This window comes from Alexandromys fortis, unplaced genomic scaffold (genome assembly GCF_014885135.2).
Source record: "Alexandromys fortis isolate MF-2015 unplaced genomic scaffold, M_Fortis_MF-2015_v1.1 scaffold_258, whole genome shotgun sequence".
NCBI classification, from domain to species: domain Eukaryota; kingdom Metazoa; phylum Chordata; class Mammalia; order Rodentia; family Cricetidae; genus Alexandromys; species Alexandromys fortis.
The window spans coordinates 601,142-620,925 of record NW_026068132.1 but is presented as its reverse complement, the minus strand read 5'-3'; the positions used below and the strand labels follow the sequence as shown (position 1 = coordinate 620,925).

The 19,784-nt window shown below is 54.4% G+C and overlaps 2 protein-coding genes across 6 annotated transcripts; both read left to right on the top strand.

Annotated features, from left to right (window-relative positions):
* The first annotated feature begins 439 nt into the window (after window positions 1-439).
* On the top strand, window positions 440-9,704 carry Efs (embryonal Fyn-associated substrate). The gene is made up of 6 exons (XM_050126180.1): window positions 440-1,394; window positions 5,521-5,775; window positions 5,979-6,119; window positions 6,205-6,906; window positions 7,180-7,269; window positions 8,754-9,704. Exons 1-6 carry the CDS (start codon window positions 1,377-1,379, stop codon window positions 9,186-9,188), a joined length of 1,641 nt encoding a protein of 546 aa, XP_049982137.1. The 5' UTR covers window positions 440-1,376; the 3' UTR covers window positions 9,189-9,704.
* A 3,560-nt stretch (window positions 9,705-13,264) lies between these two features.
* Window positions 13,265-19,743, top strand: Slc22a17 (solute carrier family 22 member 17). 5 transcript variants are annotated; one of them, XM_050126173.1, is made up of 10 exons: window positions 13,266-13,511; window positions 13,633-14,121; window positions 14,211-14,314; window positions 16,428-16,582; window positions 17,510-17,675; window positions 17,835-17,980; window positions 18,097-18,202; window positions 18,348-18,565; window positions 18,849-18,960; window positions 19,116-19,743. In XM_050126173.1, exons 2-10 carry the CDS (start codon window positions 13,855-13,857, stop codon window positions 19,402-19,404), a joined length of 1,563 nt encoding a protein of 520 aa, XP_049982130.1. In that variant the 5' UTR covers window positions 13,266-13,511; window positions 13,633-13,854; the 3' UTR covers window positions 19,405-19,743. The 5 variants fall into 5 exon arrangements, with proteins under 5 accessions (XP_049982128.1, XP_049982130.1, XP_049982131.1 ...); XM_050126174.1 differs by having other exon boundaries at window positions 13,282-13,511; window positions 13,630-14,121; XM_050126171.1 differs by having other exon boundaries at window positions 13,265-13,511; window positions 17,510-17,980.
* The last annotated feature ends 41 nt before the right edge of the window (window positions 19,744-19,784 follow it).

Sequence of the window (19,784 nt, the reverse complement as noted above, 5' to 3'; positions counted from 1 at the left end):
GTGGGGGGGGGGGGGGGGGGGGAGCGGGGGCGTGGCGGGCAGAGCCGAGCTCCCCCGAGCGTGCACAGCAGACCACCCGCCGGTCGGTCGGCCGCGCGGTCCCCAGGAAGAAGGTGCGGGCAAGCGGGGCCGGGCTGGGGCGTGCCGTGTGGCCCGAGGGTCGGGAGCTGAAACTCAACACCGCCTCGGAAAGGATCGTCCCCCCCCCTCTTCGCCGCAGCTTCCCCTCCCCCTTCTCTTAATCCCCTGGACTGAGCCCCTCGCGGGAGGGGTGGGCCCGCGGGGAAGAGAGCGAGCTTGCGGAGGGGGAGCGGGAGGCCGGGCACGGGAGGGAAGGGGCGCGGTGTGGGAGGGCTGAACGGGGCCACGCGCGACCCGGGACCTCTTCTAGCCCTGAGTGTGCGCACCCCGACCCCGGGCGATCCCACAGGGCCGCTCCTCCCCTTCACTGCTCCCTTGGCTCTGTGGTCTTTTTCTTCGCTCCCCAGATACCTGGAGCGTCCCTAAGCTTTGGGTGGGGGGACGCCAAGGGCCGGATCCAGGGAATGTGAGAGGGGACTGGGTGTCCCGGAGCAAAGGGTGAAGCGCGCCCTTGGGCTCCGAGACCCAGAAGTGGCTGGTGGCCGCCTCGAAAACCCCGGCCGCGTTGAGAACGAGTGTGGCCGAGAGAGCCCGCCTCGGCGCGGGCCTGGACAGAAAGCCCGGCTGCACTGCCACGCGCTCTCAGGCCTTCGGCTGCGGCCTGCCTTTGCGCTGACTTGAGCCACTGGGAGCCTCGCAGTTCAGTTCTCGCTCCTCCTCCTTCCCCGCGGGTCCCGCCGCAGTGCCCCGGCAGCCGAGACCACAATCCTGGGAGCACCGCTCTGCCGCTGGGGGAGGGTTGGCCCCTGGAGTCGTTCGTCCAGCCCAACCACTCGGGCAGCTTCTCCCAGCCCTCGGGGCTAGCCTGATCTGCCTGGAGAGGCGTCGAAAGCAGCAGCAGCAGCTCCTGCCTCCTTGCCTCGCCGGCCTGGGACGTGAGCTTTGGACCCATGTGTGTCCAAGAGGCGTCTGCAGCCTAAGGCCACAGCCGTGGGGGCCTAGTGTCCCCCGGGAGACACTGGGGACAGTTTAGAGCGCGCCCCTTGGATGAGGTCCCGTAGCGACGCCCAGGCCCGCCCCATTCCTCCTCCTGCCTGGCCAAGCTGCCTCCCTTTTGGAAAGTTTCGTGGGTTTTCTTTCTCTTCCTCCAACTTTGGGGGAGGCAACTCCTCAAGCGACACAGCTTGGGGGTGACCTTCTGGCTTGGAGGCCGGGAACCATGGTGAGGGGCAGCCATCGCTGAAGTCAGTGAAACTGAGTCTGGTCTGAAGCAGGCAACGCTGGAGGCCAGAGCCATGGCCATTGCCACGTCGGTGAGTCCGCCAGGGAGAGGAGGCTTTCCATGCAGAGATCTCCAACCTACTCTATGGCACAGTCGCCTTTATTTCTACCCATTCTTTGTGTGATCTCTTCTCCCAAAAGCTGTGTCCTCTCTCTTTTGTTTTCTTTCTCCCTCTCCCTCCCTGTGCCGCCTTCTAGGTCTGGGCTGGCCCCTCCTCCCTCTCCCTCTTCTCTTTCTTTATATTAGCTGTGGCTAGACGGAGGAGAGGGGGTGTAACCCCAGTCCTATCTGCTCTTTTCTGGGTGGGAACAGATGGCCCCTTGTGGTCGGCAGGGAGGTAAGTAAAAGGAGTTTTCTGGCAAAGACCAGGCAGCCCTCGGAAAATGGACGGCCAAGGAAGTCCAGCTCTAGACGGTTGGAAAACATGGAGTGAGGCAGGGGAAAATAATAGAAGAGGGGAGAGGACATCAGCCTGCCTCGAGCCACTTTCTGGTAACCGGGGACAAAGTGAAGGAACTGTTGGCCTGTTGGGATTGTGGGAGGAGGCCTACCAGAAAATGCAGTAACACCCCTCCACCCGGAATAAGTCGACTAGGCCCTTAGGAGGAGACAGAGTAGGGTGATCACACCCATTATCCATCATTCTCTCCGCAACTCTGGCCTGGGTTCAGGCAAACTGCAAAGCATGGGCCCCATTGGACAGAATTCAAACCTAATACAGGAGGAGCTATTCAGCCCCACCTCTGCTCTGCCTTGGAGGCTGTAGAACAAATCCAAGCAAATCGATTCCTCCTGATACCTCTCCAGCGCTTGCTGGGCATTCCCAGGGAAGGCCAGCTGCCACCTGCTTCCCTGCACTCTGGCTGCGGGAAGAGAAACTGTGGAGGGGAAAGCAAAGCCTGGAGCCTCAGGGCACCCTGGCTCCAGTCTCCAATCCTTAGACAAAACCTTTTAGTCCTCTGGTGGCAGGGTGCCTCTGGGAGTGCCAGAGCTGCTGTCGGGATCCCAGAGTCACTGCTACCTTTGAAGTCCAGAAGGTATGGGGGGGGGGGGGCGTTTATGCTAAGGAAACTCACAGGCGCATAACAATAGTAATATTTATAATTTACACACCTGGCCCTGTGCTAAACTTTGCCATGATGGATCTTTTGATGTGTTGTTCTGTGCAGCTCTCAACTTTAGGAGGACATGTTACCATCCAAAAATGGACATTTGGCTATAGATAGAAATTCTACAAAGGATGGAACTACAGTACCGTGATGTTTAAAGCCACTTGAAGGCATCCGAGCAAGAAAGGGGCTCAACCCGAGTCCACCTGTGCTTAGAGCTTTGTCTTTCATCTCTGGCTAGATCCAAAGTACTGATTTCCAGTTTGCAATTAGAAGGAAAGGTGGAGGGTCTGGGGACATGGCTCAGTTGGGAAGATGATTTCTGCACCAGCTGAGGACCTGGGAGTGACCCCTAGCATCAACATAAAAAGCCATGTGCAGGGGTGCCTACCTGTACTCCCGGCAGTGGGAAGGCAAAGAGGATCCCAGAGACTTGTCGACCATCTAGTGTAGCCGAATCAGTGAGCTCCATATTCGAATGCTCTCAAAGAAATAAAGTGGATGCCCACCATCAGTCTCTGGCCTCCACATGCTTGTACACACATGAAAGGGAGGGAGAACACAGAACCAAGCAGCAATCCATGTTATCTGTTTAGTGTGTTTTCTTTCTTTTTTTTTCTTTTTTGGTTTTTCAAGACAGGGTTTCTCTGTAGCTTTGGGGCCTGTCCTGGAACTAGCCCTGTAGACCAGGCTGGCCTTGAACTCACAGAGATCTGCCTACCTCTGCCTCCCGAGTGCTGGGATTAAAGGCATGCGCCACCACTGCCTGGCGTGTTTTCTTTTTGTAGACTATATCCTTTAGAAGTCAAAGTATAATCAGAAATGGTGGTGAGGACCAGGCCCGTAGCTTAGTGGTAGAGCATTTGCCTGGCATGCAAAAGGACCTGAGTTTGACCCCAGCACCTTGAGGAAGGAAGGAAGGAAGGAAGGAAGGAAGGAAGGAAGGAAGGAAGGAAGGAAGGAAGGAAGGGTGGAAGGAAGGAAGGAAGGAAGGAAGGAAGGAAGGAAGGAAGGAAGGAAGGGAGGGAGGGAGGAAGAAAGGGTGGAAGGAAGGAAAGGTAAGTGGTTGTTTGGGGGCCACAGACAGGAGCGAAAGGACTGGGCCACTTGCCTTGTAGCACAGAGCAGGATCCCAGAGGACCAGCACGTCTGTGAGTGAGCGGAGCATCCTTCTCCCCTACAGTCCGGCAGCATCCTGCTGCAGATGGAGATTTGCTTGATGGTAGTGTGTGGGTGTGTGTGTGCGCATTTTCAGATAGAATCTTACAGAGTTACCCAGGCTGGCCTCAAACTTTCAACCAGAGAACTGCTTTAGCCTCTCAAGTAGCTGAGACTATAGGTCCCTATCACCGGGAACTTGTTTAACTAAATACTTCCTACTTAATTATTTCAATTATGTATATGTGTGTATCTGTGTGTGGATATGTAGACATGAGTGCAGGTGCCCACAGAGACTAGAGGCATTGGACGCCCTGGAACTAGCCGTACATGCAGTTCTGAGTTAGGCAGTGTGGCTTCCTCTGGAAGATTAGTGTCCACTTTTAACCACTGACCATCCCTTCAGCCCCTGACTAGAGACTTTTAACTGAATTAGAGGGTCCGCGTGGCTACCCAACTAGCAGTGTCTACCTGGCTGTTCTCCGACGTCTCCGGGTGAGCCACAGCTGCTGGGATCCCACCGGCAGTCATTTGGCATTCACAATTGAGGCTGAATGTGCCATGATATTCTGAGTGGAATAAGCTTGGTTCTACTAAAGGACCTGTGGGACAAGAGCCCTAAGAGGAGCTAGAACTGAGAGAGATTGTGTATAGGAGCCTGTAGACATATATTCCTCACCTTGGAGTCCCTCTCCCTCTCCACTGCTGTGCTAATAATAATAATAACTTTAAAAGTAAAACAGAAGGGCTGGTGAGGTGGCTTAGCAGGTAAAGGCACTGGCTGCCAAGTCCCATGACACAAGTTCAGTGTCCAGAATACACATGGGAAGGAGAAAACCGGCTCCTGCACGCTGTCCTCTGACCCCCACGTGTGCATTCCGGCACACATACACACAGACTGTACAGATGCAGTAGAGGGCACCCTTGAGAGACAGCCAGCACAGGCCCTGCCGGCTGCATCAGCCATACACCGTGGACCAAGCCTAAACCTGTGCCCCGGTTTTCCTTCTATCAGGGAGATTCTGAGAGTTAGATTTAGTGTGAAGACTTAGTCCCTGATGCTTTGAGTTTGTGACTTGGTACCTGAGCTCACGGCCCTCCATGGGAAAAGCTTAGGTTCCCCCTAGACCAGGCCTGGAAATAGACACCCTCATGTTTCTCCAGCCTCTTGTGGTAGAACTGTATTTGTCCAGGCTGGGAAAAACAGTAATTTCTGTTTTTCTTTCTCAAGTATGCCTCAACGCTCCATCTAAATGAGGCTTCTTCTAGGCTCCCTCAGAAAGATGGCTCTCTGTATTTGTTTCATCTGACCTTTTACTTGGTGGAGTAGTCACTGGGGGACAGAAGGAGCAGGAGAGAAATTCTGTGGGAGACCCTAGCAAGACCTCTTCATGTGCTCTGAGGAGGCTGACCTAGCAAATGTGTATTGAGGACAAGTTCTGAGTGGGACTCTTCGGTGGGGCTTATGAGATATAGTAGCCCCTGTTCTTACAGGGCCTACAGTGTAATGGCAGGACTCAATAATAACAACCTTAAGTAATAGAACGTGTCTGAAGGAAATAGTGGGTGGATACAGGTGCAGATTGTGACAGGATGCCTAGTAATGATAAGGCCTCTCTGAGGAGACATTTTCTCAGAACGGAAGACTGTGAAAGGATCGGATAGTCAGGGAAGAGTGCTTGGAGTAGAGGAAATAAAGTGCAAAGGCACTAAGATGGGAAGGCGCTAGGTCAAAGCATGAGGAGAAAGAGAAGCGGGCCCTCCGTGACGATGACAAGGCAGAGCCTAGTCAGGAGCAGCTGAGTCACCTTGAATGGCATGGGAGGCTGGTCTGGTCTACACGGCCTCGTACATGTATGTGAGAGCTCTTCTCTCCCAACCTCCCGCCAGGCCCAGCTTGCTCGGGCGCTCTACGACAACACTGCCGAGTCCCCCCAGGAGCTGTCGTTCCGCAGAGGAGATGTTCTCCGGGTACTGCAGAGGGAGGGTGCCGGCGGCCTGGACGGCTGGTGCCTTTGCTCCCTGCATGGCCAGCAGGGTATCGTGCCTGCTAACAGAGTGAAGCTCCTTCCTGCTGGCCCAGTGCCCAAGCCTGGCCTCGCCCCAGCATCTCCCACCCCAGAGCCTGGCAGTGAGGAGCAGGAGGTAAGAACTGGAGCCTCGCATCACCCCAGGCCTGGCAGTCTTTGCCCCATCCAGGACCTGTCTGGTGTCTGTCTGCCTTCTCTTTCTAAGCTTGGCACAGGGAGGATGGAGGGAGGAGGCCACACGCTCTATAAGCTCCTGAAGGTATATGTACTTGTGCCAGTGACTTCTACTTCTGACACGCCCGCCTCTTCATCCCCTAGGTGTACGTGGTACCACCACCAGCTCGACCTTGCCCTGCCTCAGGACCTCCTGCTAGATCCTGCTCACCCTCCCCCGACTCCATCTACAAGGTTCCCAGAGTCAATGGGACACAGCTAACTGCCCCCAGAGATGCGTTAGAGGTGAGAACTCTGTGTTGGGGGAGAGCCAGAATTCTCAAGGGTGGTCTACTGCTGAGCTGACGCTAATACTGATCCCTCCCTCCAGGTCTACGATGTGCCTCCCAACATCCTCCGGGCTCCCTCCAGCTGTCCGTATGACTCCCCAGCTTCCTTTTCCTGCCCTCTGGCTCCAGCTGACCCACAGTCCCCTGGAGAGGATGAAGCTCCCTACGATGTGCCCTTGGCCTTGAAGCCATCTGCTGAGCTGGAGCCAGATCTGGAGTGGGAAGGGGGCCGGGAACCAGGGCCTCCCCTCTATGCTGCCCCATCAAACCTGAAACGGGCGTCAGCTCTCCTCAACCTGTATGAAGCCCCCGAGGAACTACTGGCCAATGGGGAAAGCAGGGACCCAGATGAAGACATCTACGATGTGCCTCTGCTGGGACCAGAGTCACCATCTCCAGAGTCACCCGGAGCCTCTTCCTCCACTGACCTGGACACTGTGGCCCAGCTTCTGACCAAAAGCCCTCCACCCCAGCACCGGCCCAGGCTGCCCTCCACCGAGAGCCTGTCCCGCCGCCCTCTGCCTGCCCTGCCTGTCTCTGAGGCTCCCACCCCTTCCCCAGCACCCTCTCCTGCCCCAGGCCGAAAGGGCAGTATCCAGGACAGGCCACTTCCCCCTCCCCCACCCTGCCTGCCTGGTTACGGGGATCAGGAGTGCAGGGAGGTAGATGACGGCTCAGCAGCCCCTCACAATGAGTATGAAGGCATCCCGACGGCTGAGGACTATGATTATGTGCACCTGAAGGTGAGGGCCTGGACTGCCGCACCCGAAGGGTCTCCCTAGCCCTGTCCCTCTCTCCTGGCCTTTTGCCCTCGAGCCTGAGGCTGCAGCTTGAGCGAGCGCCACATCCAGCCTTAATCCCAGCACAAAGCTAAACAGCTGTCAGCACAAGGACTGCCAGCTTCCATGCTAGGAATCCTTCCCTGAAAGAAGGGGACGAGGAAGGGGCCCAGAGGCCATGGAGGCCTGCAGTTTGCTCCCTTCACGACCTCTGACTGACACATGATCCCCCTGCAGGGTGTGGATAAAGCGCAGAGTTCCAGACCCCTGGATAAAGCGTTCCCAGCTGATCCTGAATTGCCGGAGCGGGGGCTGCCGGAACAGCAGGTAAATCTGGAGGGGTGTGCCAGACAAGATGGACTGGAACTTAAGGGAATAGGTATTCCTAACCAAACCGTCCGTGAGATAGATGGGGCCAGGCTGAGTATGTGGGGAATGGGGGTCAGAACAAAGAGGAGTTAGTCCAAAGAAGGTGCTAGGACATGGAAGAGTTTCTTAAGAATCTGGGAAAAGAGGAAAGAATGTGTTGGAGAGAGGTCGGGGAGCTGGGAGAGCAGAAAGAATGTCCGGGCGATGGAGCAAAGCTGGCCAGGTGCCCTCCCTCCTGGAGTGAATTCCTGGGCTCCTAAGAGACTGGCTTCTAAGCCGGGCTCCACCACTGAGTAACTGGGATCTGTAGCATTTGCCATATCTGGACCTTGAAAGTGAGGCAGTTTCCTCAGCCCCATTAATACCCGATCTTAGCCAGAGACCAGAAGGATGGCCTTTCATAGCCCCTGTCCGTCAGGTGTTTTCTGAGTGCCGGCTCCCATGCTAGGATGACTGCATGTGCCATCGTGGTCGCAGTGATGCTCGTGTGATGCTTACACTGTGCGCAGTTAACTGTGAGAAGCCAGTTCAGCGTTCTGTCTCAGTCAGTGTTCACCATAGTCCGAATACAGGCTAGACCTGCACCATCTGATAGTTACCGGTGTGGCTTCTGCGCACTTGGAATGTAGCTAGTCTGAATGTATAACAGAGTCCCGTGTGGTGGTTCAGTGGGTAAAGGCGCTGACTCCAAGTCCAGTGACTTGAGTTGGATCTAAGGACCCACATGGTGGAAAGAGAGAACAGACTCTCAGAAGTTGTCTTTTGACCTCACATACTCACAGCAAGCCTCCTGTCCCAGTGCCCCAACTACTAGAGTGACAGATGTAAGTGACTATGCTCATCTCAGACCTGGTTTTGCAGAGTCGGTATGAACATAAGTCACCTGATATACATGGATGCTCTGACTGTTTAAATACATATAAAGCCGGGCGGTGGTGGCGCACGCCTTTAATCCCAGCACACGGGAGGCAGAGGCAGGTGGATCTCTGTGAGTTCGAGACCAGCCTGGTCTACAAGAGCTAGTTCCAGGACAGGCTCCAAAACCACAGAGAAACCCTGTCTCGAAAAACCAAAAAAAAAAAAAAAATACATATAAAGCATGGCTTGTGTTGTGTTGATGTTGGTATGATACTGGGAACCAAGGCCAAGCCTTACACGTACTAGGAAAGTCTAGGACAAACCCCATCCCCAGCTCTAGGCTGCTCTGAGATAAGGAATCAAGGAAGTTCAGAGACTTCTCTGAAGTTGCCCGACACTATTTGAATCCAGATCTTCCTGTCAACTCTGAGCCCTTGGCTGCTGTCTCTGAGAATCTAAATTCTCTATGGTGAGAAAAGCTGAAGGGATTGCACTCAATGAAGAACAGAGGGAGCGAGGGAAACAAGCAAGAGCAGCAGTGGCCTTGATGGCATCGTCCTCATTGACCCTCCTCTTCTCCACAGGAAGTCCTGCCGCCAGAGGAGCCGCTGGTCCTGTCCACCGGAGACCTACAGCTTCTGCACTTCTACGCAGGGCAGTGCCAGAGCCACTACTCGGCTCTGCAGGCTGCTGTGGCCGCTCTCATGTCCAGTACCCAGGCCAACCAGCCGCCGTGTCTCTTCGTGCCCCATGGCAAGCGAGTGGTGGTGGCTGCTCACCGCCTGGTATTTGTTGGGGACACCCTAGGCCGGCTGGCAGCCTCTGCACCTCTCCGAGCACAGGTCGGAGCTGCTGGTACAATGCTAGGCCAGACTTTGCGGGCTACTGTGCTTGCTGTCAAAGGGGCTGCCTTGGGCTACCCATCTGGCACCGCAGTCCAAGAGATGGCACGGTGTGTAGCAGAGCTTGCAGGGCAGGCCCTGCGCTTCACCACCTTGCTCGCTGGCCTACTCCCCTGAGGGCCTGTTCCTGCAGCCTTAGCTTCCCCTGCCTGCCAGAGCCCTGCTCCGTGAGGGTGGCGAGAGGGCTCTGTCAGGGAAGGAGAGGATTCTCCCCCTTTTTCATCTCTTTGGGTCATCTTAGCCACTCACCAAGGCATCTCTTTCCCCGTACCTACTGCTTTTTGTATGAGCCATTTTGTATAAATTATTTATATTTAATATTTCTTGCTTTGTCCAGGCAGGCATCATCTGCGGGTGGGAAGGGACTGGATTTTCCTCATCAGGCTGGGGTGGAGGTCGCTGTACTGCCTTCTGCCTTGGGGGTTTGGAACACGCAAAGTCTGGTGACTGAGACGTGGGGCTACACAGAGCCTCTCTCCTGTTTCTTGACTGAGAATGACCAGCGCGTCACGCTCTTCTGAGAGCGGGGCAGGCAGTAATTGCTCAGAACGTAGGAGTCTGGGAAACTACTAGAGGGCTCTGCCCCTGACAGGTCAGGCAAGCTGGCCATGGTTAAATAAACCCTGCCGTCTGGTCCCTGACTCTGCTTCTTGAGAGCCTGAGGGGGAAGACATAGCACCCCTCCCCATTCCTGAGGGACACACCGTGTGAGGGGTAATTTTATCCCTTCAAAATCTATCTGATAGACTAGTCCTCAGCTCCTGCAATGGGCCAGACAAAGTTCCACAAGTACACAGTGAATGTACTACGCCAGCGAAACTGGGGTAGACATCAAGTTATCACTGTGAGTGCATTTTTACAAAGCCAGGATGCATACTTCAATCCTAGCACTTGGGAGGCAGACGCAGGTGGATCTGGATCTGTGAGCTAGGCCAGCCTGGTCTACATTGTGAGACCCTGTCTCAGAGAAGTGACTGGTGAGGGAACTAAACAGGTGGTAGGAGAGACCAGGTGAAGGGAGCAGCTGGGGAAGGGGATGCCTGAGCCGACCCAGAATGGAGGAACTAAGGAGGGTCTTAGTGCCAGCGCTTCCAGACCTTGCTGTCACATGACATCACTAAAGAGGTGCAGATGTGGAGAATGTAGCCACACCAGTCCCAAAAGGCCCCTCTTTAAAGAGCACCCCAAAGGGAAAGGAAACCTCAGTTTACCTCCACAGGCCAATGCTAACCAACTGAAAAGCAGCTGTTGGATGACCTGGCTTCCTCAGGTGACTTTAGGAGAGTCTGTCCCTTTCACTTTCCCCAGGCTTCACCACTTAAGACTGTCGGAGACCGCAGATAAATGCAGTAGGTTAGAAAGTCTCAGGAGTTTGATGAGATCAGGGCCTATGGCTCAGATGACATTGACTCCAGCCATTAACCACAGGAGAAGGCAGCTGTCATCACTTTGGTTAACCTTTCCCAGGAACCTGGCTCAGTGACTGTCGGGGCACCTCGAGTTTTAATCATACTCTTTGGATCTTGGCACCCTTGTGCATTTGCCTCCTCGATTTTGAGCATCTTTCTACTTGAAGGAAAACATTTTCAAATATGGGAGCCAACAAATTCACCCCTATACATTGAAGGCCATTCCCATCTCCCAGATATGCCTTCCAGAAAGGATCGTGAACTCAGAGGAGGGGGTCTGTCTTCAGTTCAAATCTTAGATGTGTCGTGGACTTGTGTGGCTGTGGGTAACTCACCCCTCTTTTGAGACTTGCCTTTAGCTTTAGTATGAGGGTGATCAAAATGGCCTTACAGGACTTTGGGGGGGGGAAGCATAAAACTAAAGAATTATTAAGCTGGACTATCACACTTCTTTATTCCCAGCACCTAGGAAACAGAAACAGGTGGATTTTTGTACCTGGTTCACATAGTGAGACCATGTCTTAAAAAAAAAAAAAAAAAAAAGGGAATTATTGTCCCAAGATAGAAGGCTGTAGACCAGCTAGTCCCAGGATTTCAGGTCATAAGAAGCCCAGTAATTCTGAGACACTAAGGGGAGATGCTCTAAGGGCACTTATATTAGAATTTCTGAGCAGAGGAAGTAATGGATCAACGATCCTGTGACTTAGTCGTCTTCCAGGGTGGTTCAGAGGAGATAATCACAAGGTCACTGAGACTACCCCTTTCTGGATACTCGACCTCTGGAGTGGCAGGTGGAATAGTCTGTCAAGCATTGCATCTCTTCAAGGAGGAATACGTGCCTAATTTTAATATCCATATGCCTGGGTATCCAGTTGAAAATTATGGCTCAAGGGTCTGGATGATGCCAAGGTTGTGCATGTTTAGCAATCTCCCTAGTGGTATGGATGCAGCGAGTCCATCAACCGCACTTCGCACAGCAAGTCTGGGGTTTAGGAGAGGTGTCTTTGAGGCAAAGAGACTTGAACTGACAGCCAAAGGCTAAGGGAATGTGGAAGAAGCCCTTGAGCATAGGAACCAGCCTGTGTGCAAAAGCCCCACGATGCTGGGAAAACAGGTCAGCCAGGTGGTTAGAATGCAGGGGTGGGGGGGCTGGAGAGATGGCTCAGAGGTTAAGAGCATTGCCTGCTCTTCCAAAGGTCCTGAGTTCAATTCCCAGCAACCACATGGTGGCTCACAACCATCTGTAATGGGGTCTGGTGCCCTCTTCTGGCCTGCAGGCATACACACAGAAAGAATATTGTATACATAATAAATAAATAAATATTAAAAAAAAAAAAAAGAATGCAGGGGTGGGGGTGGTGGAGGGAGAGGTGGGATGCGACTGCAGGGAGCACGTGACCAGGCAGGAGGCTCAGGTATGCATCGTCTAGACTGTTTTCCTTGGTGAGAGAAGTCATTGAAAGCCAGTGAGCAGGCAGAGATATAGTCCTCCATCTGGGGGCCTGGCAAGGTGGTCCAGCATGCGAGCGTGGCAGTCACTCTTCTCCAGAACCCATGAAGATGGAGGGCTCCAGTATCTTTTGACCTCCACCGTATGCAGCACGGCATGCACACCTACTCATACACATCACACACTTACACACTAATAGATAAAACATTTAAATACCTGCTTTAAAAAAAAAAAAGATCATTCTATCTGCACCTTAAGTGCAGAGAGAAACAAAGTGGGCTCCTCACAGCAGCTGGGAACTAGGAGCACAGCAGCCCACCCGAGGGAGAGAACTATAGAGGTAGTAACAGCATTTTGTTAGGGACTTGATGTGAGGTGAAGAAGGCATTTCAAGGGCAAATGCGGGACACCTGACCATAGGTAAATGATGAGGGCGCCATTCCCTCAAAGATGGGGGCATTATAGAAGATGCCCGGATTACGGGAGAGGGTGTTGTATGATTCCTTTCTTGAGGACCCAAAGGGACAGTCAAGGTTATATGGTTACCGAGAGGTTGCTTCACTGACCCAGGACGCTGAGCAGAGGTGGAAATAGGAAACAGGTGCATACTGTCTGGGTGGATGATCTCTTGCACGTATAGCACAGAGGCAATGGCGTGAGATGGGAAGAACGGCATAAACGGAGTGGTGCCGAAGAGGAGGAGCGTGTGGCTGCGGTGAAGAAAATAAACCTGGGGAAGGTGAAACTTGGCGGTCAAAGGAGGAAGTTTAGAAACAGAGGTGGTCAATAGTGCCAGATGTGGATGGAAGTGGCGATTCAACGCAGCTGGATGTGGGGAAACCCAGAGACCTGCGCCCCAGTAGAGAACTGAGGCTAGAGAGTGACGCATAATGCCAACCGATTCCTCCATCTGCATAAACCATCTTGCAATTTACCGAATTCCACATCTGCCTCCCCTAGAAACCACCTCCAAGGGTATCTTGTCCATCCTACAAATCCTTCAGCTCTCACATACGTCCTGGGATACAGTAGGCACATAATACATTTTATTGATGAAATTAATGTGGAGGGGTGGAGAGTGGATGCGTGACAAGGAAGACAGGAATGAGGAGGAATCTTGGTGTTTTCCCCAGCTTCTTCTATCCTTCACATTTTTCTTTTAAAACCGCAATGGCCTGCAGTCCCAAGGAACAAACAGCGGAGACCCCCCCCCCCCCAGCCTCTACTTCCATGCGGGCCCTGGCCCCCCTTCATCTCTGACAAACAGTCTGGACCCAGGTTCTGCTGACGTGGGAAGGGGAGGAGAGTCTGGAGGAAGGGGAGGGGAAAGCAGCGCAGAGACGGTAGAGACGGAGGAGGCGCCCGCGGCTGCAGAGCTGCAGAGCGGGGTCTCGCGGCCCTCGGCGTCCCAGTCCTGCGCACACAGCTGGCCAAACACCAATTCATTCTTCTGGCGCGGCCGACAGGGCCCCTGCGGTCGGCAAGCTGGCTCCCCGAGTGGCCACCGGGACCCCCGAGCCCAATGGCGGGGGCGGCAGCAAAATCGACAGCACCGTAGAGATCGCCCCCAACGCCAACGGAGTAAGTGTCAGTGCCCTGGGGGCTCGGCCGACCTCTCCCCGCCCTCCTCCCACCCACGTCCCCGCGTGCCCACGGCCTCCCCTGCCTCACCTTCTCTCCCTCCCACCCCTCGCCGCAGCAGGTCGGGAGCCTCGGAGATGCGGTGCCCCCAGAGCAGCTGCAGGGTGAGCGGGAGCGCCGGAGGGAGGGGGAGGGCGACGCGCTGGGCAGCAGCCTGTCGCTGGCCGCGCCCCCGGGCCCCCTCAGCTTCGAGGCCCTGCTCGCCCAGGTGGGGGCGCTGGGTGGCGGCCAGCAGCTGCAGCTCGGCCTGTGCTGCCTACCCGTGCTCTTCGTGGCGCTGGGCATGGCCTCAGACCCCATCTTCACGCTGGCGCCCCCGCTGCACTGCCACTACGGCGCCTTGCCCCCCAACGCTTCGAGCTGGGAGCAGCCCCCCAACGCCAGCGGCGTCAGCGTCGCCGGAGCGGCCCTAGCAGCCAGCGCCGCCAGCCGAGTCGTCACCAGTACCGACCCTTCGTGTAGTGGCTTCGCTCCGCCGGACTTCAACCATTGCCTGAAGGACTGGGACTATAACGGACTACCAGTGCTCACCACCAATGCCATCGGCCAGGTGAGGCAGCTGGGCGGGATCTGGAGTGGGAGCCGACCAGGGCAGCGAGGACCCGGCCTGATGCCGCTGCACCCCTCTCATATCCCCAGTGGGATCTGGTGTGTGACCTGGGCTGGCAGGTGATCCTGGAGCAGATCCTCTTCATCTTGGGCTTCGCCTCCGGCTACCTGTTCCTCGGTTACCCCGCGGACAGGTGAGGACTTCTGTGGGGGCAGGGCAGATAGAACAGATGGGGTGCTGGCAGAGCTAGCCCAAGCAGCTGGATCTGCAAGAGGACAAGGATGGTTCCACTGACTGTGCTCTACAGTCTCCTCTGGACTCCTGGTTAACAGTCTGTCTCAGTCTCAGTTTCACCCCCCCATCAAGAAATACACCTATACCCACTTCCACACAAGAAAATGACCTCACATTCGTGACCTGTTGCCCGTAAGTCAGTGGCCTCATCTCCAGAGTTAAAAGTCACTTCCTCAGCCAAAACCTTGTCTCCACATTCCATGTTCCATCTACGCCTTCGTTGCCCTTATAATCCCAGCTCCCTTCCTTTCCATCTTTATGGATTGACAGATTCCTCTCCACTGGCTAATAGCCTACCTCGACTGTTAGCCCCTGTCAGTGGCCACATTCCTAAAACTTAATTCCTAAATGTCAATAGCACCATTCCCATCGACTTTACAAACAGATGATCCCATTCCCTGCGGTCATTAGCGATCTCTGGGAGAGACTCTCTGAAGTAACCCCTACTCCCATGCCTTCCACCCACCAACTCCAAGAGAACCTCACAGACCAACAATCCTATCCTCGTGGCTGCCCAGAGCTTTCAGATCCTCTTGGACCAAAACCCACGTCTCCATGAGTCAGTCCTCTCCAAAGACAACAGGTCATCTGGCTAGCTAGTAACTCTGTGTAGATCCAAATCTCTCTCCTCTTCTGAAAGCCAGGACCACTGACCATTGACCTGGGATCTATAGTCCCACCTAAGTGACTGATGGCTCAAACGCATTTATGGCCAGGTTCCTTAAAGCCAGTAGCCATCCTCCCTGGTTAATAACCACATATACCTGTGAACCGATGATCCCACACCCAGAGTAGTAGCTAATCTTCAAGCATCCGTAGCTGAATTTTCACATGCTATGGAATAATGGCCTCCTTCCCAATGGTGGATAATTTAGTCTAAAGTCAGAGGCACATTAATCAAATTAGCCCATCCTTAGGAAAAGCAGTCCTTACCTATCACATTGATTGCTCTATTCTGAGGTATCAGCCCCTCCCCCTAGCAAGGACCATCACTCATCCCCAGCCGGTAACTCTGTCTTTGCTTGGGGTCAGTGACCATCACCAGTAGTTCATCTCCCTATCCTTCATGTCCATTTTCATGGATTAATCAGTTAGTCCCATTGGCACCCACCCATCTACACTAAGACCCCCAATTCTATCTCTAGAGATCAGTTCTCCAGCCTCCAAAAGTAAGTATTCTGAGCCTATGCATTAACAGACTCAGTCCCCCGGATCAGTAGCTCCGTGTCCTCACCAGTCCCCATTCCCACTGTCTACCCATGTGTGCAATGAGACCCAAGCCGCCACTTTATGAAACAGTGGTCTCATCCTCAAGGGACGACATCTGTATCATCACTGATGAATAAATAGCTCTCTGTGTGTGCTGCTGGCCAGTGGTTATCCCACAGACCAGGAGCTCCTACCTCATAGATCAATGACTGAGCAAGATGCGATCTGTTACCTCTGATCAATACCTCTCTACCAATGAGTATGAAGGACCCAAGCCTTCTAAGCAGAAAGAATCTCATTTTCCACCCTCAGGGCTGATCTCACATCCATGACCAAAGCCCTAATCTCTGACTGGTAGCCCTGTCCCCAAGAGTCATTTGTCCCCATAAAACCATAGGCACATTCCAGGACAGGCTCCAAAACCACAGAGAAACCCTGCCTCAAAAAAAAAAAAAAAAAAAAAAAAAAAACCATGGGCACACCTCATTGCCCAGTAGTCAGACATCTTGTATGCCTAGCCCCAACTCCCTTCCGTCTTTTCTTTCTTTCTGTCTCTCTCTCTTCAATTTTAGACAGGGTCTGTCAGTATGATAGTCTTGACTGTCCTGGAACTCCTAAGACTGGCCTCAAAGTCATAGAAATCCACCTCCCTCTGCCTCCCATGTGCTGGGATTAAAGGCGAGTGCCACTGTGCCCACTCCGCCACCTGGCTTCAGTACAGCTCTTGCTCCCTGAACTTCATCCTCATACCAGCTTTGAAGTAGGCAGTACCTCCTGCACCAGAAACCCTTCCTACTTTGTAGGTTTGGCCGCCGTGGAATTGTGCTGCTGACCTTGGGGCTTGTGGGCCCCTGTGGTGTGGGAGGAGCTGCTGCAGGCTCTTCCACTGGCATCATGGTTCTTCGATTCCTCCTGGGCTTCCTGCTAGCTGGTGTTGACCTTGGTGTCTACCTGATGCGTAAGTGGCACCCTGCCTAAGATCTCTGCCTTGGGTCTCCTGTCTGCCTTTCTGCAATTGCAGGCCATTTCCACTGCCCCTAGCTCCCAAATGTCAGCTGTCGTTCTGATCTGTTTATTTAGTTAGTTAGTTAGTTTGAGGTTGGATATTTATTAATTTATTTATTTAGTGGATATTTTTTGAGGTTGGTTATGGAAGGGAAGGGGAGAGGGAGGGAGAAGGGGGCAAGGAAAGAGAGAGGGAGGAGGGAGAGAGAGAGAGAGAGAGAGAGAGAGAGAGAGAGAGAGAGAGAGAGAGAGAGAGCGGGGGAGAAGGGTGGGGGAGAGGAGCCATGGCAGCAGCTACCTCTTTGGGAGAGAGACAGAAAGCCTGGCCTGGTCCAGGCAAGGGTCCTGCTTCTTCCCACTCCGTCCTCCCACTTGCCATCATCTTGAAAGCCCCAACCTGACCTTCTTCTGTCAGAGAAGAGTCTCTGATTTTAAAAATGAATATCAGCCACATATGGTGGCATGCAGGTGTGATTCCAGTACGTGCGTGCGAGGCTATAGCAGAAAGGTTGAGTTCAAGTGTGGCCTGGGCTGCATTGTGAGACCTTGTCTCACACCTAAAGGAAATCCTAAGAAGCTATGTGACCTTGGACAAAGGTCGAATTGAAGGTCAAATAGAACAAATAGGAAAGGACCTGTAAATTAGGAATGCTGAGCGCCCCCAGCGACTCTGATCCTAAAGTCCAGCCAGGTTTAAGGAGCGGGGTCTGGGCTCTTCCTCCTTGCCACCCAGAGGTTAGTCTGTGGGAGGTGACGGCTGCAGCTTCTGTTGAGGGCCTGACCTAGCTTTCCGTCCTTTCCTCCGTTCTTCCCTCTCTCTTCTACCTCATACCTCCTCATTCCCTGGCCTCTCCCCCCTTCATCCCTGCTGTATCTCCAGGCCTGGAGCTGTGCGACCCAACCCAGAGGCTTCGGGTGGCCCTGGCAGGGGAGTTGGTAGGGGTGGGAGGGCACTTCCTGTTCCTGGGCCTGGCCCTTGTCTCTAAGGACTGGCGATTTCTACAGCGAATGATCACCGCTCCTTGCATCCTCTTCCTGTTTTATGGGTCAGTATCACCCTTCACCTGTGGCCTGCTTCTTCCCATCTTTACCTCCAGTGTAGTCCCTAGTCCCCACCAACTGCCCAGTTCCTCAGAGGGGGTAGGGTCCCATCCCGGGGTACAGAGAAGGAAGGCTTCACAGTATACTCTACCGCCTGCCCGTAGCTGGCCTGGTCTGTTTCTGGAGTCCGCACGGTGGCTGATCGTGAAGCGACAAATTGAGGAAGCCCAGTCTGTGCTGAGGATCCTGGCTGAGCGGAACCGGCCCCATGGGCAGATGCTAGGAGAAGAGGCCCAGGAAGCCTTACAGGGTAAGAAGCCAGGGGTCTCTGCCGCGATGACTTCTGTGTGTCCGTATTTGTGCCTCTTCACCGTGGGAGAGCCCGGGGCTCAGCTGTCTCTGATTGCTGCCGGCTCTCTCCTGCAGAACTGGAGAATACCTGCCCTCTCCCTACAACATCCACCTTTTCCTTCGCGTCCCTCCTCAACCACCGCAACCTCTGGAAGAATCTGCTTATCCTGGGCTTCACCAAGTGAGCCTGGCTGTCTGAGCTGAGGGCCAGGCCAGTAGCTGGGATAGGGGCTGGTTGGGTGGGAGAAGCCTCTTGACCGGGTGCAGAGGATGAAGCTGTGGAGAGGGACTCATGCCCTGCGTTGTTTCCCCGCCCTGTTGTGCAGCTTCATTGCCCACGCCATTCGCCACTGCTACCAGCCTGTGGGAGGAGGAGGGAGCCCGTCAGACTTCTACTTGGGTTCTCTGCTAGCCAGTGGCACGGCAGCCCTGGCCTGTGTCTTCCTGGGGGTCACCGTGGACCGTTTCGGCCGCCGGGGCATCCTGCTTCTCTCAATGACTCTCACAGGCATTGCCTCCCTGGTCCTGCTGGGCCTGTGGGATTGTGAGTATCTCTTCTTCTCTGCATTGTGGGAATCCTACAGTTAGGGAACCCCGACAGAATAACTTAGCTACTACGTCTGACATAGGCCTTCCAAGACTCAGACATTCCCCAGAACACTGTCCAGCTGTGTAAACTTGTCTGTTCCGCCATTCCATAACGGAGTGCCCAGAACCCAAATAGCAGGGACCAGAGAGTTTGAGAGCCAAGTGAATGACGTCAGAGACTAGGCCAGGTGTGTGTTCCCTACCTCCATTCATATCGACCATCCCTTTTGGTCCTCCAGATCTGAACGACGCTGCCATCACCACCTTCTCTGTCCTTGGACTCTTCTCCTCCCAAGCTTCTGCCATCCTCAGTACCCTCCTTGCTGCTGAAGTCATCCCAACCACTGTGCGGTGAGAAAAGGGTGCTGCCCGGGGAAGGGACGGGGCCAGCCAGACCTTGAGGTCTTTGGCTGAGGTAAAGGGCTGAAGGATGAAAAGGAGAAGCTGTTGGAGAACTGAGGTGAGGCCCACAGCTATCGGCTCAGTGCCCTCTCTGTGTTTCTCAGGGGCCGTGGCCTGGGCCTAATCATGGCACTTGGGGCGCTCGGGGGGCTGAGCTGTCCAGCACAGCGGCTCCACATGGGCCATGGAGCCTTCCTGCAGCATGTGGTACTGGCGGCCTGTGCTCTTCTCTGCATCCTCAGCATCATGCTGCTGCCCGAGACCAAGCGCAAGCTTCTGCCAGAGGTACTCCGGGATGGGGAGCTGTGCCGTCGGCCTTCCCTGCTGAGGCAGCCACCACCTAACCGCTGTGACCATGTCCCACTGCTGGCCACTCCTAACCCTGCCCTCTAAACAGCCTCTGAGCACCCTGGTGGGAGGCTGGCCGAACAGAAAGGCGACAAAGGGCCCTAGCAAGGTAGACAGGAAGGCAAGGCTGCCCCCCACAAAAGGTTCAAAGGCACCTCACTCCAGCCATCTAGGAGAGCTCAGAGGGCCGGTCCCCAACCCCAGTTCCTCCCTGCTGCTTTCTGTGCTTTGTCAGCAAACATCAGTATGGGGTGGGCAGAGCATCACACTATAACCCCCTTAGGTCTGGGCTCCATCCTGTGCCCAAAGACAGCTTCCCAGACCTCACTCTCTCTCGCTCTTTCATTCTGTTTCAATAAAAGACATTTTGAGTAAATGAGCATATGATAGCCTGGACTTCCCTCCCTTATGTTGTCCTTTTATCT